The 27,643-nt window shown below is 39.5% G+C and overlaps 1 protein-coding gene across 2 annotated transcripts in view; it reads left to right on the top strand.

Annotated features, from left to right (window-relative positions):
* Positions 1-13,719: 13,719 nt before the first annotated feature.
* The window catches only part of LOC108695891 (sacsin-like), a 28,372-nt gene continuing 14,448 nt past the window's right edge, over positions 13,720-27,643 (top strand). The window contains exons 1-5 of one of the 2 annotated variants that reach the window (XM_041569528.1): positions 13,720-13,820; positions 18,257-18,413; positions 22,776-22,858; positions 24,186-24,297; positions 27,453-27,599. In XM_041569528.1, the coding sequence (XP_041425462.1) occupies positions 18,410-18,413; positions 22,776-22,858; positions 24,186-24,297; positions 27,453-27,599 (346 nt within the window). In that variant the 5' untranslated portion in view covers positions 13,720-13,820; positions 18,257-18,409. Of the gene's footprint in view, positions 13,821-18,256; positions 18,414-22,772; positions 22,859-24,185; positions 24,298-27,452; positions 27,600-27,643 lie in introns of both variants that reach the window. The other variant, XM_041569527.1, reaches the window with a different exon arrangement.

Here is a 27,643-nt window from a genome sequence, read left to right as displayed (position 1 = left end):
AAACTCAAACTGCTCTAATTAATCTAGTTTCCGAGCGAAACCCACCTAAAAAAACAAAACCTAAACATCATGAAGGCTATTAACATCTTCAAATTGTTCAAGGGACCTCTGCCACATGACCTCAACAGGTTATAGCTGGAGCATTCTCAGATTAGAGCTATTTCCAACTTCGGGGGTATAATAAATCTTGAAAAATTCTAGTTTTTGTTGTTTTTTTTATAAAAACATGAAAAATTCTAGTTTTTTTTTTTAAACCCAGAAAAATTCAAGTTATTTTTTTAACCTGAAAATTAGAGTTTTTGACTGAAAACTACCCTTTAAAAACGTGATTTTTCTGGGAAAACCTACCGTAACTTGACTTTTGATACATCTGCCATTTAAATCTGCATCATTGGCATGTCGATATTCTCCCAGCCCATTCCAAATGCAGCACCCTTATATTTATTGGTGAATTCTGCCTGTCCATATGTTCCGTTACAGGCTACATAGCCCAGTTTGTTACACAGGTTAGACTGCATTCTCTGTCCCTTCTGGCAGCTTCAATGGAAAGACCATGAACAAAACATTTAAGTTTGTCACATATTTACTAGATATACATTTCAGAAGCCACAAACAAAAAGCTTTGTGAACTTTGTTGTCTATGCTGGTGGTGTGTTGCACACAGGGCCGGATTTGCATAGTGGGTGCCCCTAGGCCCATTGCCGTTCGTCACCCATGCCCCCCCTTTATTCATTCAAATTTTCATAATCGGGACCTGAGTAATGTGGATTGGGTATGGGAAATTTACAAAATTATTGTATTTTATTATTATTGTATACAATTATTGTATTGTATCTTCTGCACATGCTCAGTGTTTTTGAACCAATGTGGGTGTGGTTGGGCAGCATGCCGCCCCCCTAAAATCCTGCCGCCCTAGGCCCGGGCCTAGGTGGCCTTTCCACAAATCCGGGCCTGGTTGCACATAATCTGTGCTTGCATGTGTGTGTTATGTAACTGGCGAAACACTTGCAGGGCTCTCTATCCAAGCTCATAGGGATTCCTCAACCTGTTCAGCTGAACATTTAAAGGCTGAGGGTACATGGAGCATTAGATCCGTTGTCAATTGTTTTGCAGGCTGAGAGAATCAGATCCACTGCGTGCTCCAGTTCTGTTGAGCTGCACAGCTTCCACTTCTGTGCAGGCACATGCAACGGAGCAGAGAACAGCCTGAAAATGCCTGCTTTCATGTGTTTGACCTTCACTCCGCTGTGTGTACCTGCACGCAGGGCTGCCATCAGAAATCCCGGGGCCCCACACAACAAAATTTCTGGGCCCCCCTCGCCACCCCTCCCTCAGTATGAAGGCCACATTAAAACATGAAGTGCCCCCCTACAAGTTAAAAAATATAACTTTGGTGCCCAGACCCCTCCTACAAGTTTTGGTGGTCAGGTGGTGGTTAAAGAAAAAAAAACATTGGTGGCCAGGGCCCCACACATTTAAAAAAAAACAATTAGCCATGGCCCCCACACATTATAAAAAACCAATTTTTTATGCAAGTAAGTGCAAGTAAGTGCAGCACGGCCAGGCCCCCCTTAACCCCCCAAAACATCCGGGCCCGGGACAACAGTCCCCCCTGTCCCCCCCTGATGGCGGCCCTGCCTGCACACAAGTGGAAGCTGCACTTTTTAGTGCAGATCAACGGAGCAGGGTCAAGGAGTGCATTTGTTTCTCTCAGCCTGCAAAAAAAGGGCCAAAATAAACAAACACAGGCTGAGAGAAGCAGAGCGAATACTTTGTGTGCCTTTGTACAAAGGGCTCTCATCCCACCCTAGTATAGTGAGTGTCATTTCTATCTGGCTGAATGCTAAAGAATGTCTCTCAGCATAGTTTGTGACTAAACTCTTCCTAGCCGACACTTGTGTGTCTTTACCTGCCCACACAATGTTCCATTGCAACAACTATCATGGCATTGCACTGTAAATTGCTGTACAATTATGGGACCTGTTATCAAGAATGCTCAGGATCTGGGGTTTTCCAGATAATGTGTCTTTCCGTAATTTGGATCTTCATAGCTTAAGTCGACTATAAAATCATTTAAATATTAAATAAACCCAATAGGCTAGTTTTGCCTCCAATAAGGATTAATTATATTTTAGTTTGGATCAAGTATACAATACTGTTTTATCATTACAGAGAAAAAGGAAATACTTTTTTTTAAAAATTGGATTATTTGGATAAAATTGAGTTTCTGGGAAATTTGGCAAACAAGGAAAAGTTGTGCTCACCACTAACTTTTAAAACCATTAGGCGGGGGTGCAATGAGGCTGTGACCACAAAATACATATAGACAAATACAAGAGTCCTCTGCACTCAACCCATATATTTAAGACAATTTAGAACTTTCTTGATAATGGGTTACCGGATAATGGATCCCAAACTGTATCTGGTTCAGGGTGCCTTGTGGCATGAAATTACCCTTTTGACAAGAGTCTCCTTAAAGCCAACTCGTCGTGTCTAAATCCATCTGCTGGTTTAGGGGGTAATAGTAAGGGAAACCTAATTATTATGAACTGTTACTTCTTTCAATTAAATCCAAAGAAATACATGTTAAACTGGCCATAGACGCAAAGATACCATCGTACAAAACAACGGTTCATACAATTTTCGGACTGTGTGTGGAGTGTCCCAACATTTTTCGTACCATGGCGATCAGTTGTCGTATATGGGCTACCGATTAGATCTCTGCATGTATTGCCTATTTGACGATATCAATGGGAGACTGTCACTACTATTTGTTGGACATAAGTTTTGTACAATTTCTGCCTGTCAATTAATGGCCAGAGCATAGTTTGATTTGTTCTCTTTAATACTTTATACTACTCTGTATGGTAGCTAGGGTTGCCGCCTCAGGACATCGAAGTTAATGACATGGCCATCTGCCAATCACTGATTGCATGTCATCAGCCCCCCCCCTTATGTCACCAGCCCCTCCCTGATTTCATCAGCCCTGCCCCTGATGTCACTGGCCCACCCCACCCATTTTCCCCAAACTGAAAAGGTGGCAACAAAACAACTATTATTGTCACCTAAATTTGTGCTAAGATTTTTCATATGAATCCATATCTGTATCAAACACTCATGTACAGGCTGACTGTTCATAATCCAACAAGAACAGGCAAACAACAGTTTCATGGCCGGATTTACATCGCGGGCACCCCTAGGCCCACTGACTATCATTGCCCCTGTCCCCTCCCTTTTATTTGCGTACATTTTCATAGTCAGGAACAGAGCAATGGGAAACTTGAAAAACTATTTTATCTCCTGCACTTTCCCAGTATTTCTGAACCAATGCGGGTGTGATTGGGCAGCATGCTGACCCCTTAAGTCCTGCTGCCCTAGGCCCAGGCCTTGGTGGCCTTTCCACAAATCCGGGCCTGAACACTTTTACAACATAAAACAAGTGAGGAGAAAGCCAGGAAGCTAATGGAGTAGATTTACACAGTACATTTATTTTAGGGGGAGAGAAATTATATGACCAGCATCCCATCAATCAGTTTGGTTATGCAAAACAGCAATCCTGGGAAAGAAATATCTTCCATGCCTTTTATCCATTTGTGTGGAAACAGGGCTGCTTTAATGACAAGGGAGTGTAGTAGTGAGAGGGTCCCATCAATGCCAGTCCATTTCAGCTTCTTTTTTAGAGCTTTAGGCAATGGGTGAAAGACTCACTGTCCATATTCTACAGCAGAGCAAGGGGAACCAAATCTACTATAGGAATCCAAATCTACTATAGGAATTCACAAATTAAATCAGTGCTGATTTAATTTGTGAATAAATAACTAAAATTGATTATTCAATTAAATGGTATATACATTCACTAGTAATTAATTCCCAGTACTTAATATAGTTGTGCCCAATAAGAAATTAATTAATAAAGTTGTATTTCAATTATAAAGTGCTACAATGCCATACAGGTTAATGCAATTTTCCAATTTATCAATTTTTGTAACAAAGTTTTGGGTCGCTCTGATTTCATGATATTCACAAATTAAATCAGAACTGAATCACTTTATTAATACTTGTACATTTAAATTGTCCCCCAAGCCTCAATAGAGGTTACTATTGCACTGGCACTTTATAGAAGTGATCATTTGGTGATAATAAGGAATACAGAAGTAATTTACTGCTGAGGATCGGTCCTTAGTGTTCCTTTTTGATTGAGGAGAGATACTTTTTTCTTTTTCTCTTTTTTATACAAACTCTGGGCAAAACTTAACCAAGGCTTATATGTTATAGGCCACAATTTAAGTGCCTTAAAGGGGGTGTCCACTTTGAAAATAACTATTGCTATGATGTAGAGTGCGCTTTTCTGAAACAAGTTGCCATTAGTCTTCATTTCTAAATGACTTTTAAATGATTTAGCTTTTTGTTCAGCAGATCTGCAGTTTGGAATTTTGGCAACTGTTTGCTAACTTTGTTTGCTAGAGTCCAAATTACCCTAGCAACCAAGAAGAGGTTTGAATGAGAGACTGGAATATGAATAGGAGACGGTCTGAATGTAAAGATTAACAGTAAAAAGTAATATCGGTAATAAAGGAAACAGCTTTCCTTTTAAAAAAGATGTTTGAATGGACATTTGATTGCCTTTGGGCATACACATAGTGACACCTAGTTGTAAAGATGCCCGGTGCAACTGTCAGACTGTTTGTGTGACAATGAATATTGTACTAAGGGGTTCAAGAGCATTTGTCCACCACCCGCCCCTTTAGAATCAAGAGCACCCTTTCACAAGTCACTCTCAATTATAAGCACAGAATGGCTCTAATGTAGCACTGGGAGTAGCCCAGGGTTTATTTACCTAGGAAGCTGTTACTAGGGTTTATTGCAATTTAGGTCATGATCAGTTATAGGGGTTGTCCACCTTTAAATTAACTTTTAATAAGATGTAGATAGTGATATTCTGAGACAATTTGTTAACATTTTTTGTTATTTGTGTTTTTTGAGTCATTATATTCAGCAGCTCTCCAGTTTGCAATTCCATCAATCTGGTTGCTAGGGTCCAAATTACCCTAACAACCATGCATTGATTTGAATAAAAGACTGGAATATGAAGAAGAGAGGGCTTGAATAGAAAGAGGAGTAATAAAAAGCAGCAATAGCAATACAAGTGTTGCCTTACGGAGCATTTGTGTTTAGATGGGGTCAGTGACCCCAACTGAAAGCTGGATATTCTGAAGAAGGGAAATAATTGAAAAAAATATAAAAAATAAATAATGAAGACACATTTGAAAAAATACTTAGAATTCTAAGTATTTAAAGTTAACTTAAAGGTGAACCACCTCTTTAAATATCCATAAACAGGAAGGTATAATTTGGAGCATTTAAAGGGACTACAAATGTGTCAGGGATAAACACATGGTTCAATGCATATACAATCTGCCCTAAATATCAGAAGAAAGCTGCAATGTGTAAGCAGTGCTCATCACGTACAAGGAACAGTCTCTTTATTACAGATTCAGACATCTTTTTTGAATAGGTAAAAGGCAATGCCTTATGTTGGAGCTTTTTGGATAATAGCTACAACACGAATACAACTTTGGGTACCTCGTGCCTCTCTCCAACTACTGGGTATTATCTTTATGTGGTCAGGGAGCAGTTTATCACCTATGCAGGAGTTAATGTGAGTGCAGGTGTCCATTGGAGATTTATCAAGGCAAATACTAGTGTTGTATTGGTGAGAAACATACAAAGTTAAAGGCCAAGCGAAGAAACTAACTTTAGTATGAGTGTGTTTGTTTGTATCTACCTATGGGATGAAATTGAGGCTGTAGGTTCCAATTGGGCAGAACTAGTGAGAATGATGAACAATCACTGTAAAGCTTTGTGCAATCCCTTGTTTCTTAACCTTGGGTCCCCAGGTGTTGCTGAACTACTACCAGGTCCGGACTGAGAATTAAAATAGGCCCTGGCATTTCAGGTACACAGAGGCCCAATCAGCCCACATAGAGGCCCAAACAGCCCCCACCAGCCCACTAAATACTGACTTTCTATGGGACCTTATAGCAGCCCCTCTGGCATTTGCCAGAACCCACAGAAAATTGGGCTTATAATGTTTCCCACTGGACTTTGAACTTTTATTACATGGGAAATGAACCAAAGCCTTGTGTTAATTGTTTTTTTCATTTTCATTATTCGTTTCAGAGAACTATAAGACTTTTGTTATATGTTTTTTATTCGTTTCACGGTAACTAAATGCTGCTATTCGTTTCACATTAACTAAATGCTGTTAAAACAAATGTTTGATTTCACTAATTGATTGCACCTGTTAATTAACTGATTGAATCACCTATAAATGTACCACCTTACACAGATCCTGTATGCTTGACAAAGGAGCTTGCCCCGAAACGTTGCACTTCCGGTAATAAAACTTTGCAAGGTGTTCACCTGCATTCACAGCTTGTGTGCCAGTGTGCCTTTTCTTAGTAACTCTATTGTCATGGCAGTTAAGTCTCTGCTTACATCCCTTGGTCTGATCAGGGACTTATGTCTAAGATTTGCTTTATTTAGAATTTTTCCTTCAGCCTTTTTTATGTAATATATATTATCATCATTTTAATTGCTGGTTTTGCAGGGAACTCCTCTCCAAGAAAGTGCCATGCATAGGCAAATATTTGCTGCTGACTGGGCTGCTCTGTGATTCAGATATGACTTAAAGGATAAGTAAACCTTAAAAGTGAAGGGAATTCACTTGAATTGAAAAAATAGAAACCTTTCTCAAATCTTTCCTAAACAGAAAAACATCAGAACAGCCTCTTTCTTTCTCCTGACAACTTCTTTGACTACTTAGTGGTCAGACTGGTCAGAAAATGACCAGCAGGTGACGCTATTGTAACAAAATTCATTGATGTTAGCAGTACATGAATCCTTTAATATCTTGGAATTAAAAAAAATAAACAATGAATGTACATTGCAAAAGGGCTAAGAATAGCAGCCTCATCAATTTTACATTCACTTATTTTTAAGGTTTACTTATCCTTTAAGGGTGAACTTAATAGATCAATTGACCCACATATTTACAACAAAGATACCATCAGGTAAGTAGAACTGCTTGTGTATGGAGAGAATAGCATTAACTGCAGCTATACCTTTTGTACCTTTTCCTTATGGTATATTTAATATGGTAATATTTTGGGGCAGATTTACTAAAGGGCAAAGTGGCCATCACTAGCGAAAATTCCAAAAAGTTATAAAAATTATAACAAAAAAAGCTGGTATTTTTCATAAATGAAAAATTTTGTAATTGTTAAAAAATGTTGTTATATCTTTTTTAACCAGTTGAGTGCCATGCCACATTTGTTTTAGGGTTTGATTGTGTCTAGGACAATAGAGGATCACATAGTAACATAGTAAGTAAGGTTGAAAAAAGACACATGTGATAAGGACATAATCAGTCCTGAGAGTATCTATTCCCGTCCTAATTAGTTTGTGCAAAGGTGTAGACCGGAAGAATGACACTGACACAGACAGTTCAGTATACAAAATGCTTCTTCTGCTTTATTCTAAGGCACAGAGAATTATATAGTCAAATAGGGAATTGAGTGGTAGCTCAGGATGTATGTGGTTTAGCTATTTAGCCAATAAGCTACATCTACTGCCCCCCCACTATCCAGAATCTTACTTACCACATCATAAAATGCAATCAAATTCGTCTGACATGACCTATCCTTCATAAAGCCATGCTGATTGTTGCTCATAATGCCATTCATTAGGACAAAATTTTGAATGTGATCCCTTAACAAGCCTTCAAATAATTTGCCCACCACAGATGTCAAGCTTACTGGCCTATAATTGCCAGGCTGAGATCGTAATCCCTTTTTAAATATTGGAATAACATCAGCTTTTCTCCAATCCATAGGCACCATACCAGATGACAGTGAATCTGAGAAAATCAGAAATAAGGGCTGGTCTAAAACTGAACTAAGCTCTCTTAGAACCCGGGGGTGTATGCCATCAGGCCCTGGAGCCTTGTTTACATTAATTTGTATTAAAGCTTTTTGAATCATATCCTGAGTCAGCCACTGACTAGATTGAGCTGAACCATTCGTGCAGTTATTAAGTGAGCCTGTGAACCCAGACTCCTCTATTGTATACACTGAAGAAAAGAACTGATTTAACACATTTGCCTTATCTGTATCTGTTACAGATCTGTTTTGCCTTTATTTTGCTTCCTTGGACATTTGTAATAATAAGTGGCCACTTCAAGCATTTGCACCATCTCTAATGAAGTCATATATACGACCCATAAGTACCCGCCCTATTCAAGTTGTCTTAAGTGTAAGTGTACTAACGAAGTTTCGCTAGGCAGAAACAACATCAGCTAAAGTTCGCTATGAAATGCTTGCGCTGATGAATTTGCGTTAGCGAAACTTCAACAGCGTTTGGCTGCCAAGATGCAAATTTACATTATAGTGAATTAGAATAGTGGTAGTGAAGTGTGGCAAAGCCTTCACAGGCGAAAATTCGCCCTTTAGTGAATTTGCCCCTTTGTGTTGTTGTGGTCTGCAGAGATGTATATGTGTCTTATCCTGTATAGCTTTTCCTCTTTTCCACTTACCTACCTAAATCCTACAGTAAGTTTAAACTCACTATCCCAAACCTCTCTCTGCTTGAGAATATACCGGGGTTTTTATCAACCAGATGCCACAGATTTTTTTATTGGCCCACAGTGGCATTAGCAACTGGCCACTAAACCTCATGCTGTATTAGCTAACAGCAGGGTTAACAGCACAAACTCAACGCTATTAATCTATATACAGTATGACACAATATTAACTCTCACAGGCACAGCCCTTAACTAGCAAAACCTCAAAGCTCTTATTCTATATATGACCACTGCAATATTAACCCTCACAGCCCCACAGTTTATTTATTTTTTCTTTCTTTTAACATTTTCCCTGCCTGTTGATTTGTCCTTAATGCGAACATCTACTGCCAAGTAGTTTTCAGACATTTTGCACTCATTACAATTACATTCCAATTAGGGATGCACTGAATCCACTATTTTAGATTCGGCCAAACCCTCGAATCCTTCATAAAAGATTTGGCCAAATCCAAATCCTAATTTGCATATGCAAATTAAAGGTGGGAAGGGGAAAACATTTTTTACTTCCTTGTTTTGTGACAAAAAGTCATGCAATTTCCCTCCCTGCCCCTAATTTGCATATGCAAATTAGTTTTTGTATTCGGTTCGGCCGGACAGAAGGTTTCAGCCAAATCCAAATTCTGCTGAAAAAGGCCTATTCCTGGCTGAACCCTAAGCCTCCCCAAACCAAATCATATGTACAGCTTGACTGACCTCAGGTGGGTACTTCTAAGTTTTGTTGGGGCGGGGCATTAAGCACACTGACAACTGCAGAAACAAGGCTGTAGAATTTGTTCCGGTGAATAACAGGTGGGCGGGGCAAAGAGAAGGAAGCAGTGAAGAAGCAGCAGGAAATGCACAGGAGGGAATGGTCCAGGAAATGCAGATCAGGATGAAATGTGTGATTAGAATACTGTAAATATCTCCTGCCACAACCCCACTGCCAATGCATAGCTCACAACCTATATTGCTGACACTGAATAGGACAAAGCAAGAGAGAGAGGGTTCAGTTACATGTTATACTTTAATGTAATTTATTTCAAACTGAGTGTCTAAAGTGCATGCCTGCCCTGGTCTACACATTTTTTGAGACTTGTCATATGCAAAGTGCAGGGAGACACAGAAAATATCTCACTGTGTGTCTGTGCATGTAAAGATGAATGGCTGGAATGTTATGCACCCTTTGAAGAAGAGAAGTTATTGTTCTATGCAAATGTTTTTGGAAGGGGTGAACACTTCTCCAAAGCACACTGACAGGTTATCTATAAGGGGCCTCAATTTATGCAGCCTGTCTCATTAGGGGATACAGCCATAGCATCATTGTTAAAATGAAGAAACCTGGAGCAGTAGCTGATTCCGGTTTCTAGGCAATGTGGCAGCAAAGACAGGGATAGACAACACTGTAGTGGTTTCCCAGAAGGACTACCAAGAATTGGCTTTTACGAGACCCATAGCTAAAGTGAGGCCCACAAACCTCTTCACCTCGTTAATATCTGTGGGGTGCCACCCATAGGCTCAAACATATCTGGGTAGGGGATGTTGGGCAAGATAGAGGACCATATCTTCAAGGATGGCCTCAGTCATAAATAACTAGAAAAAATAAACGGGGTCAAAATTCCTGGTATCCACCTACACCTGCAGTAAATAGGGGGATTTCAGGGGGAAAATTACCAGTAGGTCCCCACACAGGCTCTCCTACAGCTGCAGAATCAGCCCTACCGCCCTCTTCCTGATCTTGAACATCCTGCTCAACCCAGTCACCCATATCCTACTCTACCTCCATGGGCTCCTCAAGGGCAGTAACAGTGCTGTTGTTACTACTACCACTCGGTGACTCATCAGTAGACTAGTCACTATCTAAAAGCAGGGGCACTTGCTCAGAATCAGAGTCACTAAACTCCTCTGAGCTAGATGCCATGCACAGAGCAGCAGCCTCTTCAACAGAATAAAATGTTCTGCCAATGTTGCCAACAAAAATTTTTATATTAACCTAGACCAAAGAGCATACAATCAGTGACAAATAAAGTAAACTAAATAATTAGAAACGTTACAGTGTGATCAGTAGTCAGAAAAAAGTTGACACCTTTGCAAACACAGATTACTTCTAAAACAAATCCAGTCAGCAAGGCGAAGGCTAGAGTAAAAAAAAGGACTCCCTGGGATTTTCTGGAACAGAAACCTATCTCACTATTCTATAGCCCTTATAATCAATAGCAAATAAAACACCTATCAACCAACAACTTCAATCTAAAACCAACTGATTGAACAGTGATTATTACCTGATCAATAGTCACGCTACAATATGAACAGGTGTTACAAACAATAATCAGGAACAGCAATAATGAACACCAATACAACTGTAAAACCAACTCAATAAAATCAATGAAAATTCAATAAAACAGAAAAAGTGATTATGCTCTCTGATTCAAGTTAAGAATAAGTAACCACTAGCAAAATAAACCTAACACAAGCAGTAAAAAAATAATAAAGAGCTAAAAATTCAATAGCTAAAATCAAGATCAAGAACAACAAAGATGAAGAAAAACCAAGATGAAGAACAACCAAGATAAGGAACAACCAAAGATGAAGAACAATCAAAATCCAGTAAATGAGCAGCAACGCACAACTAAAAATGCAATAAAATCACTGAAACTGTGATAAAATGTGAACTAAAACTAAAACAAGCTTTAAAAAGTAACGAAGAGCTAAACAGAATGCATAATTCAGTAAATATATTCAAGAATAATCAAGATGAACAACAATCAAGATAAAAAACAATCAACAACACAACTAAAGATGCAATAAAATCACTGAAAATCGAAAAGATTGAAATAAAAGTAACGCAAGCAATTAGAATAAGTAATAAAGAACACAAATTCAGCAAATACAATCTAGAACTATTACGAATAAGCAAGAAATAAACAAAAACCAGCAAATGAATGGTAATTGAAAATATAAAACTCAATAAAACCACTGAAAATACAATAAAAGACAAAAAACTGTGATTACAACCTGTGATTAGAAACTGGGTGATTAGCGTGCAAAATACTAGTGTATATGTGTGCCAGTGTATGTGTGTACACAATTAAAGCAAGTTACGCAAAAATGTACAATAAAGTGTATATAACAAGTGTGTAAAAGTTGTACCTGGGGCAGGCAAGGCATATTACGCACAGAACACCGGAGGACCACATCAGGCAGCAAGAAGACTCCTCAATCATCTACGACCACCACAGAGTGAGGGGGAGGTGCTTGGAGGGCTGGCATTAAATACCCCGTAGCTGGGTCTCTTGATGGTCATTGAGGGGATGTTTGCATCGCTGGATCTGCACTAGGTGTCAGTATGCTCGTTGCCTAGGGGTTGTGCTGCCCAGAGCGCCTGGGTGGAAGTGCAAAGAGCTACATCTTGGTGCTTACAGCCTTTTTATGCCAGAACGTAGGAGCTAAGTTCTTGGTGTTTAAAGGGTTAAACCAAAATCCAACAATGTATTAGTCCTCACAGTTCACCACCCCTTAGGAACAAAATGCCAAAACCACTTGCATGTTCCAAGACATGATGATACAGTATATCAGACTGGATACAGATCTGCCTTATTTACATAAGATGGGGCAACATGGAAAGTGCACAAAGTGTTTTATTTTGCGTGAGCACAAAGATTAGCACTTGTATTTTGAAGTGCTGCATTCGGATGGAGCAGCACATAAGTGTCCCCTGGAATGCCTCATTTCTTGCATGCCATTCAGATGCACAGGTTATGGAGCACAAGAAGCTGCTTCATAAAGCACGCATTGACTACAGAGCTCTCTTGTATCTGACAGAGCGCCATCACCAGCTTGTAATATCTTTACTATGGGGTCTGTGGCTGGGCCCCTTAGGGCTTCAGCACTTGCCTCTATGGCATTGGTAAAAAACCCATGTATTTGTAATGGTGCAAAGCTCAAAGACTGATGCTCTGGCCTTACCACAGTATACTTTTTAAGTGGTAATCGTGTAGGTGCAGCCAAGATTAGATTACACTATTAAACAATAGCTCATGAGCAACAAATTGATCACAAATCTCTTGGATTTTGCTCCCACTGTCCTCAAAAGCAGGTGCTTATTTTATAATTCCTGGCTTGGAGGCAAGTTTTGGTTGCATAAAAACCAGGTATACTGTCAAACAGAGCCTCCTATAGACTGCCAGTCCACATAGGGGCCACTCACAGCCCTTATTTGGCAACACCCATGAACATTTTTCATGCTTGTGTTTCTCCCCAACTCTTTTTACATATGAATGTGCTTCACGGATAAAAAAAGTTGGGGACCCCTGGACTACACAGTCAGGTATTCAGATTATTTTACAACCCGTAGGTCTGGACTGAGATTCAAAATAGGCCCTGGCAATTCAGGTACACAGAGGCCCAAACTTGTAATATGCAGGTTGAGAATTCCTCCCGGGTCACAGAATTTTTCCCTCCCAATCCTCGCCCGGCCCGCTGCTGCCCCTCTATTTATAAACCCGCGCCCATCCCACCCCGCACAAAAAGGGGCGGGTGCGTCTATAAATTTCGGGCTGATCAGTTAAATTTTGTCTGATTAGACCAAAAGAAACTGATTAACTCATTCAGACCGTGGCTTTTTTATAGGTTGCCTGTCACCTCTACAGTCTATGGATGCTGCGGCATGTTCTGTCAAAACTGTCTCTTAAAGTGTCCATACAATAGCATCAATGGCTTGGCAATAAGGCCTTGTTTCTTTTAAAAATCATCTGAGCGCATGGACTCTAGTTTATAAAGTGAGCGGAAGTGACTGGAATTATTTTATGGTCATGGGAATACTGTGTTACTGTGTTTCCTGAGACAGAATTCAAAAGCAGAGTCTGTCCCTGGAAATAAGTAATAGTTATTGTCTCCTTGGTGCATTCCCCAGCAACAAACACACTCACTCTGTTAATTAGTACTAAACTAATAATACATTGCATTTCATTAGTTATGTAACTATTTGTTTTGGCTGTGATGTGCAATTAAAAAAAAAAGATCTCGTGAAAGTGATGAAAGGAAAAAAAATTTGAATAAAGGGCTGAGTCAGGCAGAGAAATGAAACTTCTCGATTAGTTTCGGTTTTGCAGTACAAATAGCTTTGCAGTATTTAAGCCAAAATAGCATCCTTCTAACATCAGATGCTGCCAAGAACCACAGAGAACTAGAACATGTATAACAGGTATGAAATCGTCTCACCTCTGTTGAGAGAACCTTTATAGGGATGCTGATATTCCTTCCAACTTCAATGTATTCTGTGCATTTTCCACTAAATACACTATTCATTTTATTTATTTATTTTTATTACAGACTTTTAACTTTTGCAGCCATTAAATCTGATATTGCTCAATAACTGTCAACCTGATTGGCTTTATGCAGTGTCAGGGTGACAGCTTGATGAGTGGGAAAATGCCAAAATGAAAAACTTTGCTTTAAGTAACGAATTTAAATATTAAATATATTTGTTTTCAACATAAAATTTCATCTAAAATGTGCAATTACCATTTTAGTTAGTAACGTGTTAGGACGTGTCAGTCACCTTAGGTTGCCACATGTGCTGCGATCAGCTGTGTGTTCCATCAGCACGGGACAGATGAGGAAATAAAGAGCATTTGTGTTTAGGCTTCGTTCTTTATTTCCTATGTCATGGGGCACAGCAATCTGCAAATTCTGACTGTGGGGCATTTATGAGCTGTAATCATTCATGCAACTGCGTCCCTATTAAATAAATGGTAATCAACCCATGGTGAATAAGGGAAAGGCCGGTGTGTGGCATAGACCTCTCAAAGACCTCCTGTGGCTACCTCTAAATTGCATTCTTAAGTTTCTCTTCTGCTCTGGGAAAGCTTTTTGATTTCCTACACCTGGCCTGGGTCAAGGACAGCTGGGACTAGTACCCTAAGGGTAAGGGCACACCTGGAGATTCAGGAAGATTTAGTCGCGGTTCTTTGATTTCCTAAGTTACCCTAAAGGTGGCCATACACGGAGAGATCCGCTCGTTTGGCGATGTCACCAAACAAGCGGATATTTCCCCGATATGCCCACCTTGAGGTGGGCAATATCGGGCTGATCCGATCGTGGGCCCTAGGGCCCAACGATCGGATCCTACGGTGGCTTTACGGGCGGTCGGATCGCGGGACCGCATCAATGAACAGATGCGGCAACGGTCCGATGGGAGTTTTAGTCCCATCCGATCGAGATCTGGATGACTTTCGGCTTGATCTCGATCGGGAAAGCTGTCGGGGGCCCCATACACGGGCCAATAAACTGCCGACACAGTCAGCTTTATTGGCCCGTGTATGGCCACCTTAAGTCCTTGTTAGAGCATGAAATCCTCACATTTTACCTTCAATGGCTCTTTCAGATGCAATCTCTTAATCCAGTTGCATGCATTTATTGTACGTGTTCCTGATTATCCAAGTTAATTATTGACCTGTCTCAGTCTCAATTGAAGTAGATTTTGAACATGAAGTGCAGGGACAGTTTCCAAGGTGTCCCATGCAAAGTTTTTTCCTTGCCTTCTCTGTCCAGCGAAGACCAGTTCGGCAGCGTATCTGCCCATGTATTGGGTCCTGTGATGTTCCTACCCAACCGATCTCTGGTCAAAAATTGGCCAGATTTTGATCAGGCAGGTTTGATTGTTTCTGTCGAATCAAGGACTGCACCAATATAGCCTTCAGTATAGGGTTGCCCCCTTTTTTGGAAAAAAATACCGGCCTTCCTGTATATTTAGATTTTTTCCCTATTAATAAGATTGGGGTCAAGCATAATTTTTCAGGCCGGGTGGCAACCCTACTTCAGTATGATAGCTGGCATAGCAAAAATGATGATCCAATCCTTGGCCAATGGCTACACGATGGTCCAATATTGCCAACCTCAATATCCGTGAAAGATGCAATAGTTTAACAAGCTCCCCAAACAAGACCATTTTCACATGTATGGCCAGCTTTACACAGTACAAAACAAAGTGCAGAGACCTGTGGTCGTATAGGAAAGAGAGAACATACTGTGTAAAGTGCAAAAAAAATAAATTGCAGATTATGTGTGCTCCATAAATGGTCAACTTCATGTTTAATGCTATTTACTTCCCTTATTCAAAGGTCTGTACTTCTCCCCCTACTTATCCTGTATACTACTTTTGCTACCCCCTTCTGTCTCTTTCTTCCTTTACTGGTTTGTTCCTCTTTTTTTACATCTTTCAATCCCCTCATTTTATCTATTTCTTTCTTTCTTGTGCACAATTGTGTGTGTACGACCAGATAGCACATGACATCTTAATTTTTTTTAAACATGTGTTTAGCCTGATATGCATTTTATTGCTCTCTGTTGTTACATTTACCCACCCCCTGACATTGCAGAACCTTCCATACTCCCCTTTGAAGACATCAATGACATGCCCCCAACGATTTTATCGATTGTCGCCTTCCCCCTGCAGGCCATTAAAAATATATAGAAAAGGTGGCAACCTTAATGAACCTTGGTGCAAGAGGATGCCCCTTACTGCAGGGAACACTTCTGCCCTGGCTGTGCTCTGCACCCAGTGTTGGACGCGGGGGGGGGGGGGTCAATCTGGAACCTGGGGTTTTCTTTCTGTAATTTGGATCTCTATACCTGCTTAAGTCTTAAGTCTGCTAAAAATAATTTAAACATTATGGGGATTATTTATCAAAGGTCGAATTCTAGAGTTTTTTAAAATCTCGAATGAACTTACAACTCAAATAGATTCCAATTAAAAAAAAAAAAAACAATTGGAAAAAACTCTATTCAGTGAGTTCGGGGTTAACAACCAGAAAACTCAAATTTATTCAAATTGTTCAGACTGCCTGTTATTTCATTTTTTTGTTGACTGGAGCTGATAAGGTGTAATTCAACACAATATAGAGAAATGTGTGTGTTTGAAACAACACCCCCCCCCCCAAAATTTTTTAAATTATATGAAACTTTTTTTTTAACTTCAGTTTGTTCTTCATTTACTGTCTGTGACCTGAGTACTCCATGCAAGGAATTTCCGGATACCATGAATGGCTAACTGATTAAGGAGAAGTTGCAAGCTTCCTTAACCCTGTGCTGCCCTGTGTGTGTGTGTGTGTGTGTGTGTGTGTATATATATATATATATATATTATTTGTATGGTGCATGTATAGAGCCTCACCCTAAGGTGTCACTCATACCTCCCAACTGTCCCTTTTTCGGAGGGACAGTCCCTATTTTGACAGCTCAACCCGCAGTCCCTCATTTGTACTGGAAAGTCCCTATTTTCTCTGCACTGAACTGCCAGAAAAAGAAACAAAGTTTCTCACTTAATTTGCTTTTAGCAGAAAGCACAGAATAACTAACAGGTGCAAATAAAATACTTTGTAACAATTTTGAGACACAAAAAAACAGTTTAGCTAAGGAGAAATATTTTCAAACTTTCATAACCTGCCATATTTTGTAAAATAAACATGGTAATTAGGGGGTGTGGCCACCGAAAGGGGCGTGGTCAAATATTTCACGTGAAAAATTTTTTTGTCCCTCTTTTTACTCTCAAAATGTTGGGAGGTATGGTCATTGACTTCTAGTGGCGTAACTACTCACCAGCGGGTCCTATATATACACCTTTACACCTAGGTATATCCTTGGGGTAACTAATAATAATAGTTGATTAATAACTAATATTTTACAGTAATTACATGTAAGTGAGAAAGGCAGCTCTTTATGCACATCATTTTTGCAGTTTTATGCCAATATATGTGTGAATGAGAATGAAACCATTGCGTGTTTACATGTGGACTGCTTTGGCGTAGAAGGTAAAATGGAGGTGTATGGGAATTCGCTTATTATGCATATATATTATGGCACAATATTATGTACTTTATCAATTGGTTGTGGGGAGGCAATTAATAGATAAGCTCTTTTATTGCACAAAATATTAATGGAACAGAATAATATATTATGTAAATTTTGTCTGTGGTCTGTGGATATAGCTAAGCACAATCATTTGCACTTTATAGTAAGGTCTGGTAGAAGATCATTAGCTAAGGTTTTTATTGCACAAATAGTGATAACAGTATAATATATTTTTGAGATACAGTGAAGAATTGAAAACTGGAAAATGCCGGGCTTTTTTTTCTCTTCTTGCACTTCATTTATCATTCTGTCATTTATTTATTCTTTGCTGAGAAGTGTATATTGCAGTATGTTTCTATTACAGTACAGGTATGGGATGTTATTCATAATGTTCAGGACATGGGGTTTTCCGGATAACGGATCTTACCATAGTTTCGATCTTCTTACCGTAAGTCTACTAGAAAATCATGCAAACATTAAAAAAAAACCAATAGGCTGGTTTTGCCTCCAATAAGGATTAATTATATCTTAGTTTGGATCAAGTACAAGCTACTGTTTTATTATTACAGAGAAAAAGGAAATCATTTAAAAACAAATTTGATTATTTGGATAACATGGAGTCTATGAGAGACGGCATTTCCATAATTCGGATCTTTCTCAATAACGTGTTTCCAGATAAAGGATCCCATACTTGAATATGGTTTTGTGTGTGTAATATGTACTGTATGGTTTGCGGTAGGAAAGAAAACTTTGTAATTTTGTCTCTTTGTGTATGCTTTTTGTATGCAGAGGAGATGACAATAAATCGGACTTGACTTGATGTTCTCATATCAAGAGGCTATACTGGACAAGTTGCACTATTAAAGAATGCATCTAGTCTAGATTTCCAATTATGCTTTCTTTTAACAGCAACAGAGATAAAACGTCAAACTGAATGGAAATATGAGTAAGTATTTTTTACTAAGTTTTGTGTTGAAAACTGAATCATAAATATATATATATAATTTATAATTGTATTGTCTCCTGTCTGTTCTATTAATGTATTGTTCTACTGTGTATACAAGTTGCATTATATGAATAAAAATATACATGTAAATACATTATACATATATACATATAAAATATACATATAAATACATTATTTAATAAGTGGCCCTAAACTGTGGAGCTTCCCCATCCTATGGTGGCCAAGAACAGTGGTTGAGGAGGAGGGTCCAGTCTGAAGGGCAGTTATGGTGGCCATACTGTACATGACAGCTTATCTGCCCGTGTATGGGGGCTTCTGACGGGTCTTCCCGATCGATATCTGGCCACGATATCGATCGGGAAGGTTTTATTTTTAACCGACCAACCCGTCGGAGCCCCTTGGCGAATCGTAATTCGATCTTCGAATTACCCCCGATATAGCCATGCCGTTAGTGGCATATCGGGGAAAGATCCGCTCGTTTGGCGATGTAGCCAAACGAGCGGATCTTTGAGTCTATGGCCAGCTTTAGGGTGAGTAAGGGCTCTTACACACGGCCGTTCCGACCTGCGCTTCCCTGCGTTCCGTTTTTTGGCGTTCAGCCGCAGGGGAGCGCAGGAATAGACGCAAGTCATTATTTGAAATGGGCCTGTACTCACTAAGGCGCGTGTAGGCGCCGAACGCAGGTTCAGACGCAACATTCTGCATTTTTCCTGCGTTCGGCACCTACACACGCCTTAGTGAGTACAGGCCCATTTCAAATAATGACTTGCGTCTATACCTGCGCTCCCCTGCGGCTGAACGCCAAAAAACGGAACGCAGGGGAGCGCAGGTCGGAACGGCCGTGTGTAAGAGCCCTTATGGAGTGAAACTTATATCTGTGACTTTATCAGTTAACAGGGGTGCTACTAAGGGTGCTTCTCTGAAGTTTACACTAATTGTCTATTTCGGTTTCTGAGATATTTGCATATTTAGACTGTATTGGATCGATTATCAGGAATGCTTGGACCCTGGAGTTTTCTTTCTGTAATTTGGATCTCTATACCTGCTTAAGTCTGCTAAAAATAATTTAAACATTATGGGGATTATTTATGCTTGACAAAGGGGTTACGCCCCGAAACGTTGCATCCGCAATAAATGAGCAAGGGGTTTCCCTGCTAGAAGCAACCCATGCTGTGCCAGTGTTTTCTTGCTTTTCACGTGGATTTTGAGGTTGCCAAACGCCTCCTTCACTGAGCACCTGGGATTCGTTCTGATTAGGAAGGCCAGGGTGTGCGAGGGTAATTTCTTTTTCTAGATTATTTATCAAAGGTCGAATTTTACAGTTTTTTTAGACTTCGAATGAACTAGAATGAACTTACAACTCGAATGGTTTCTAATTTAAAAACAAACCCCGAATGGAAAAAACTTCATTCAGTGAGTTCGGGGTTAACAACCAGAAAACTCTAATTAATTCAGATTGTTTTCAGGCAAACCCATCCAAGAAACTTGAACATCATGAAGGCTATTAACATCTTCAAATGGTTCAAGGGACCTCTGTCTGACTATTGACGTGACCTTGACAGATTTTAAATGGTGTATGTTCAGATTCCAGCTATTTCCAGGGTCGGCGTATAATAAATCTTGAAAAATTTGAGTTATTTTTAACCCAAAAAAACTAAAATAACATAGAAAATACACATTTTTCGTGGAAAACACAACTCGAATCTTAAAAAGCCTGGCCTTAAAAAGTTTGGCTTCAAGCATACTGAAAATAGAAACTTTCTAAATACAATCAATTAAAAATTCTGCATTGTTTCTGAAATAATCAAGTTTATCGTCACTATTCCTCTCTCAGCATCTGTTTCTCCTCATTCTCTCTTCATTCAGGAGTTGGGTGTCAGATGAATCATCCTATAAATTATAGGAGGGCTCCTTTTGCCTAGAAGAAGTATTAGAGCTCACTCTATTAATATCACCAGACATCATGTCTCTCTACATGCAGAATTTGTGCAAAAGGCAGTTATTTTGTTAGTTTTTGTTTGTACTGGAATCAGTTATTTGAAATCTAATACATCTGCTAGGAAAGGGAGCCTCCCGATAAGATATATTGGATCATTCATCTGACACCCAACTGCTGCTTGAAGACAGAATGATTAGTAACAGATGCTGAGAGATAGATAGTTAATATAAACTTGATTGTTTTAGAAACAATGCAAAATTTTTAATTGATTTAGAAAGTTTCTTACTTCAGTAAATTAAAGTATATTAAATTTTAATTTTCACAATAGTTCCCCTTTAAATAAACCCAATAGAATTGCTTTGGCACCAATATATATTTATGCAACTTAGTTGCCATCAAGTACAATGTACTTGATTGTTATAGAAACAATGCAAAATTTTTAATTGATTTAGAAAGTTTCTTACTTCAGTAAATTAAAGTATATTAAATTTTAATTTTCACAATAGTTCCCCTTTAAATAAACCCAATAGAATTGCTTTGGCACCAATATATATTTATGCAACTTAGTTGCCATCAAGTACAATGTACTGTTTTATTATTAAAGAGAAATAGAAAATAATTGATAAATATTTGAATTATTTGCTTAAAATGGACCCTGTTGGAAATGGCTTTCCTGTGTTTTGGAGCTTTCTGGATAACAGTTTTCCAGATAAGGAATCTCATACCTCTACTAGGGGTTTGGTTTAACTGAGATCAGTATCTCTAGGGTCAAATGAATATAGGAAGTGCATAGACAGTTAGGGTCACTTACCCTCTAAACTGCAAAGATAGTTGTTGAGCTGAACGCTGCTAACATTTCAGAATCCACTAAAAGTAGATAACTACTGTAAACTGCCTAAGTCAGGGGTCAGCAACCTTTACTATCAAAAGAGCCATTTTGCCCCTCTCCCACTACAGAAAAATAGTCTGGAGCCGCAAAACATAACACAGCTTATAAACTTTTTTAACCTTTTTTTAATTTTAACTGTTACAGCAACAGAATGCAACAAACAGAAGTGAATTGTGTATATGCAGGGCTACTTTGAAATAAATTAAACACTGAATAGCGCTATTAAATGCCAGTGTTCTCATCTGTTTAATGTGACTTCTGTTTCTGAAGCTCCATGCTGATCGTCTCTCTCTTGTCTTGAGTGTGTGACTGCGGTAAGGACCATGATGAATCATCTTGCTGTGGCTCAGTCTTGCCACTCCTGGGACGTCTATACAGCCCTCGCACCTGCTGGCGGCTTCTTGAGTGTGCTTACCGCGGTCGCACACTCATGAAGCCACCAGCAGGTGCGAGGGCTGTAAATACGACCTGACAGGCAAAGCCGCAAGACTGAGCCGCAGCAAGCAGGATGAAGAGCCGCATGAGGCTCTAGAGCCGCAGGTTCCCTACCCCTGATTTAAGTCTTCCATCCCTCTAACCAATTTAGTTGCACTTAGTCTCTGCACTCTCTCCAGCTCATTTATATCCCTCTTAAGGACAAAACTGCACTGCATACTCCAGATGAGGCCTTACCAGGGACCTATAAAGAGGCATAATTATGTTTTCATCCTTTGAGTTAATGCCCTTTTTTACGCAAGACAGAACTTTATTTGCTTTAGTAGCCACAGAATGACACTGCCCAGAATTAGACAACTCGTTATAGACAAAAACAGCTAGATCCTTCTTATTTAAGGAAACTCCCAACACATTTAGTGTATAACTTGCATTTATATTATTTTTGTCACAGTGCATAACCTTGCATTTATCAACACTCATTTTCCAGTTTGCTGCCCAGTTTTCCAGTTTAGACAAATCACTGTGCAAAGTGGCAGCATCCTGCATGGAACCTATAGTTCTGCACAATTTAGTATCATCTGCAAAAATAGAAACAGTACTTTCAATGCCCACCTCCAGGTCATTAATAAACAAGTTGAAAAGCAAGGGACCTAGTACAGAGCCCTGCGGTACTCCACTAACAACACTGGTCCAATTAGAAAATGTTCCATTTACCACCACTCTTTGTAGTCTATCTTTTAGCCAGTTCTCTATCCAGGTACAAATACTATGTTCCAGGCCAACATTCCTTAATTTAACCAGTAACCTATTGTGTGACACTGTATCAAATGCTTTAGCAAAGTCTAAGTAAATCACATCCACTGCCATCTCAGAATCGAGGTCTCTACTTACCTTCTCATAAAAAGAAATTAAGTTAGTCTGGCAATATCTATTACGCATAAAACCATACCGGCACAAACTTATATTATTATGATTTGCTATTAAGTCCAGTATCTTATCCTTTATTATCCCTTTGAAAAGCTTTCCTTCCACTGACGTCAGACTAACTGGCCTGTAATTAATCCAATTCTTCAAGCAGATTTCTATCAAAGGACTCCCCCGTTTCTGATCCAGTTGCAGAGCATTTTGAGAAAATACCCTGATGGTGGGCAGATTCTTAAGGTAAGCCTGACCTCTGTAAGATAAGGCAGAATATATTTCTTAAATGTTAGGAATAAAAAGTTTTCACATGCTTCAATTATAACGTGCCCTGCTGATTGCTCAGCAGCCATATGTTAACTGTGATGACCCCCAATATATATATATTTATAAAGGGTCATTTATGACCTCAAATGCAGCTGCATAAGCCCCAATTATGGGGTACCCATAGGTAAAATGTGCCCTTTTCACTTCTTAATATTTTTCCTTGGCTCTGCTTGGCGCCAAAGGCAACGATGATGTTATTAAAAGGAAACATTCAACTTCTGGAAAATACAGAAAAATGTTCACACATGTAGAGGAATGGCTAAGGCATGTGTTTCTAGTCTGAGCCAGCTTCACACTGCGGCTCCTTTTGTAAATTGGGCCAAGTCACTACTGCACACCTTTCCACTAAGGTTGCCATATGGTCGATATGTTCCAGTAAAATATATAGGGAGGAGAGATCAAATCTGGTATTTTATTTACAGCAAAGATGGCAACCATACCACCACCCACTATCATTTATCACTGCTTTGTAAAACTGACAGAATGTGCAATGCAGGTGTGCTTGTGCTATACATCCACCTGCTGTTCAAAGCAATCTCAGGTAAAGTGTGCCTAGTTTGGGATGATGCTGGCAGCAGAGAACAGCAGGTATTCTTCCCATTATTTGTGTTTTCTGGGTATCCGGGAACCACCAGAGCTGCAACTTCAAGGGCCCTCCTTGCAAACTTATAGACCCTTCCCCCAGCACCCTTTTCTTTGCGGCTGTGATCAGGGGAAAGGGGGTGGACTATATTGGTGGTGCCCATGAAGGCCAGAGAGGCTGTATTGTAGATCTTCCATATCCTGGCAGTTACTGCAGGGTCCCTGCATCATGTTTGTTGAGTGAACAGTTGAAAAAGCTTCCATTTCTGTGTCAGGCTTGTCCAATATGTACCACCAGGATTTTCACATGGTAATCTTGAGTACAATGCTATCTTCATGCTTGGCCTGGGAATTTGGAAATTCAGGCAGAGGGTCTGCTATAACGTGCCATAGACTGGTCATTTATATTTGGTCAGTGTTGGGCTGTTAATTTTGAATCTCAGTCCAGACATGGTCAGGTCTAAATGCGTATATATATATATATATATATATATATATATATATATGTGTGTGTGTGTGTGTGTGTGTGACTCTAGAATGTACAGCTTAATGTGCAGCTGCTGTTAAACATGAATTTAAGGAACTAGCAGGAATGTCACACCAGTAAGCATAACATATGCTTTATTAATTATGCAAATATCATGTTTACCTGGAATCCTAGGAGTTGCTTCAGAATGCAGATGATGCCAAAGCCAGCCAAGTGATTTTCATTTATGATGAAAGAGAATATGGCACAGATACCCTATATTCAGAGGATCTCCACAGCATCCAAGGTAATATGGCTTGCTCAAAGGAGCATATAATCATTATATTTTATCATTTTAATTTGAACCTGCCAAACTTGTTTTTATTAGAACTATATCAGTGTACCTGAAGTCCAGGGGAAGCAGTATAAATTCCTGGTATTAGTACAGGATTAGACACATGCTGTAACTGCCTACATACCAATATTACAACCAACAAAAATGTATTTGTTCAAGAATAAAATGTTAAATGGTAGATTGTATTACTTGACATTAAGGGGCCGATTCACTAACTTCGAGCGAAGGTTTCGAAGTAAAAAAACTTCGAATTTCGAAGTTTTTTGGGCTACTTCGAGCATCGAATGGGCTACTCCGAACTTCGACTACGACTTCGAATCGAAGGATTCGAAGTAAAAATCGTTCGATTATTCGACCATTCGATAGTCGAAGTACTGTCTCTTTAAAAAAAACTTCGACCCCCTAGTTCGCCATCTAAAAGCTACCGAAGTCAATGGTAGCCTATGGGGAAGGTCCCCATAGGCTTGCCTAACTTTTTTTGATCGAAGGATATTCCTTCGATCGTTGGATTTAAATCCTTCGAATCTTTCGATTCGAAGGATTTTATTGTTCGATCAAAGGAATAATCCTTTGAACGTTCGATCGTACTATCTGCGCTAAATCCTTCTACTTCGATATTCGAAGTCGAAGGATTTCAATTCCCAGTCGAATATCGAGGGTTAATTAACCCTCGATATTCGACCCTTAGTGAATCAGCCCCTTAGTGTAATTTAGTAATAAAAACTACACCATAAAAATCAGGACAGAATCCCTTTACTCTTTAAAGAGTTCTTGCTAAATCTGTCAGTGACTATTGTGTGAGAAAAAATGAAAATGTAGAAGCAAATCATATTTGTGCAGTAGTATGAGCAAAGTAAAGGTCTGAAGCCATGCAAAACTATGTGCATGTGTATTCAACTGGGGTGCCTGAGGTCCACCAAAGAACTGGACCTCAGGTCCACCATCCTGACTGCTGGCAACCCAACACAAAACCATTTTATTTATGTCTCTGTCTTTATTTCATTTGTTCCCCCCAGGCATTTTTCATTCTCTCTCGAACCCAGATTGGCAGTTTTCTACAATCTCCTTGCCCATATATGACATTCTCTTAACCTCCTCCATCCTCCCTCTTTCCATCAATCAGGCATACAGGAACCATATAGCCACTGTGACAAACAAGACTCCTGCTCCATAAATGAACACCGTTGTGGCAGCAATGTAATCTAAGCTTGGATGAGCAGTGGGGCCTATAACAAACAAGGGAAAGTTGTGCTCACCACTATTTTTTAAAACCATTAGGCTGGGGTGCAATGAGGCTGTGACCACAAAATACATATAGACAAATACAAGAGTCCTCTGCACTCAACCCATTATCAATATATTTAAGACAGCGACATTTTGTGCATACTGCTACTGAAAAATGCCTTACCCTTTAAACAAAACAGGGATTGTTTGTCAATATATTGCAATATATTTAAGCTGGCCAACTACGTCAAAGTCATCCCATATCTGGCCAGTCCTATGCTCAATTTTATCTGATTCATTAAGAATTCTGTTGCTTCATTATACATTTTACAAAGGGACTTGGTTTTACCTGCAACTTAACTTGCTGCTTTCAAAGTAAACCTCCATACTTGGCTGCCCTTTTATTAGACACCAGTGGGATCACCTGACTATAGCTGGGAAGGGTGGGAGCTACAACATGGAGCAGTGGGGCCTGCCAGCACTAGGTGCCACATTTCCATCCCCACCGCCGTTGCCCACCCCAGACAGGGAGTAGGACCTACAAGGACAATGTGCCGTGCCCCCAAGCTAATTCGTACGATTTTCGAATCGTGTGTGGCGTGTGCCGACATCTTTCACCCACCGGAGCCCATTGCGCATCGTAATCGGATCGTTCGGCCATATGGGCGAACAATCAGATTACCCCCAATAAAGCCATGCTCGTTAATGGCATATAGGGGAAAGATCCGCTCATTTGGCGATGTTGCCAATCGAGCGAATCTTTGTGTCTATGGCCACCTTTAAGCCAACTGTACTTATATAAGTTTAAACTGGTATCTAAAATAACTTATCAATAAGAATCATCTTTAAAAAATAGGGGTATAAACTGATTCACCATTCACATCTTTGTTTGGAGGGTAATGCTGGGCTTCAATTTGAACTGTCATCGGGTACCCATCCCTAGAATGGGCTAAGGGGAGCTAACACTCAGTCACTGCCATTTTTTAAAAGTGCACTAACTCTGCATTGCTTTCTCTTGGACAGTATTCCCTTGCACTGATCTTTTACGCAGCTACTCGTGAAGGCCTTTATAAAGAATCTTGTCATTTTGCTTGGCATGCATAGCTGCTCCTTAAACGTTCTGGGGATCAGTATCGGATACACACTAATTTCTCAAGAGCCTAAATATTACCAAGCAATGCTTGTTGTATATTTTTGAATTTCGTAGGGTGGAGGGATACAGGGACATGATTCTGCCCGATAATAACTTGCTACTTTGCTTTATAGCAGCAAACTTAAGTTACTATCTTACTTTTATACATTTTAGTCAGATTATATAGTCTATTATATTTCACACAATGATGATTATGATACAGACAATAGTAGACTAATACTAGACTAGTGTGTCTTGTATTAGCAGTATGAATATCCATCATTTTTAATTCCAAAATTAAACTGCAAATTCAGTATATGTATTTGCCCCCCATCTAGATCCTAAGTAGAAATACTGTGAAAAGAGATGTGAAGTGCGCTTGCACATCTTGTCAAAGGTGTTGCTAGCTTTTTAAAAATATCTGTAATGCATGCCTTATGGTTATTTTATTTAAAAGAAGTGGGTCCAGTCTTTGGCAATGCTGCCTTGCAGTGCTGGGTCTGAGATTTGATTCCAGCCAGGACACAATCTGCAAGTAGTTTGTATGTTATCCCCATACAAACACCGATTTCCTCTAGGTACTCCAAAACGCCAGGTTCTTCTCACACTCCAAAACACGCAGGAGGGTTAACTGGCCATAATTTGTGACAGGGATAGAGGTGAACAAATTATTATCTATAAAGTGCTGCAGAATATATCAGTGCTATATACAGTATAGTGAAAAAATTGTGATGCTTTTATCTTTCCCCAGGCCCTGCTCTTGTAGTATATAATAATGAGGTGTTTTCTGAAAGTGACTGGAAAGGAATCCAGACACCAGGAAATAGCATTAAGCGCAAAGATCCGAACACTGTTGGAAGATTTGGTCTTGGGTTCAACTCAGTGTATCACATTACAGGTATGTCAAATACTGATCATTCTCTGGAACACAGTATCTGCATG

The sequence above is a fragment of the Xenopus laevis genome, chromosome 7L (assembly GCF_017654675.1).
Source record: "Xenopus laevis strain J_2021 chromosome 7L, Xenopus_laevis_v10.1, whole genome shotgun sequence".
NCBI lineage: Eukaryota > Metazoa > Chordata > Amphibia > Anura > Pipidae > Xenopus > Xenopus laevis.
This window is presented reverse-complemented; position numbering and strand designations above follow the sequence as displayed.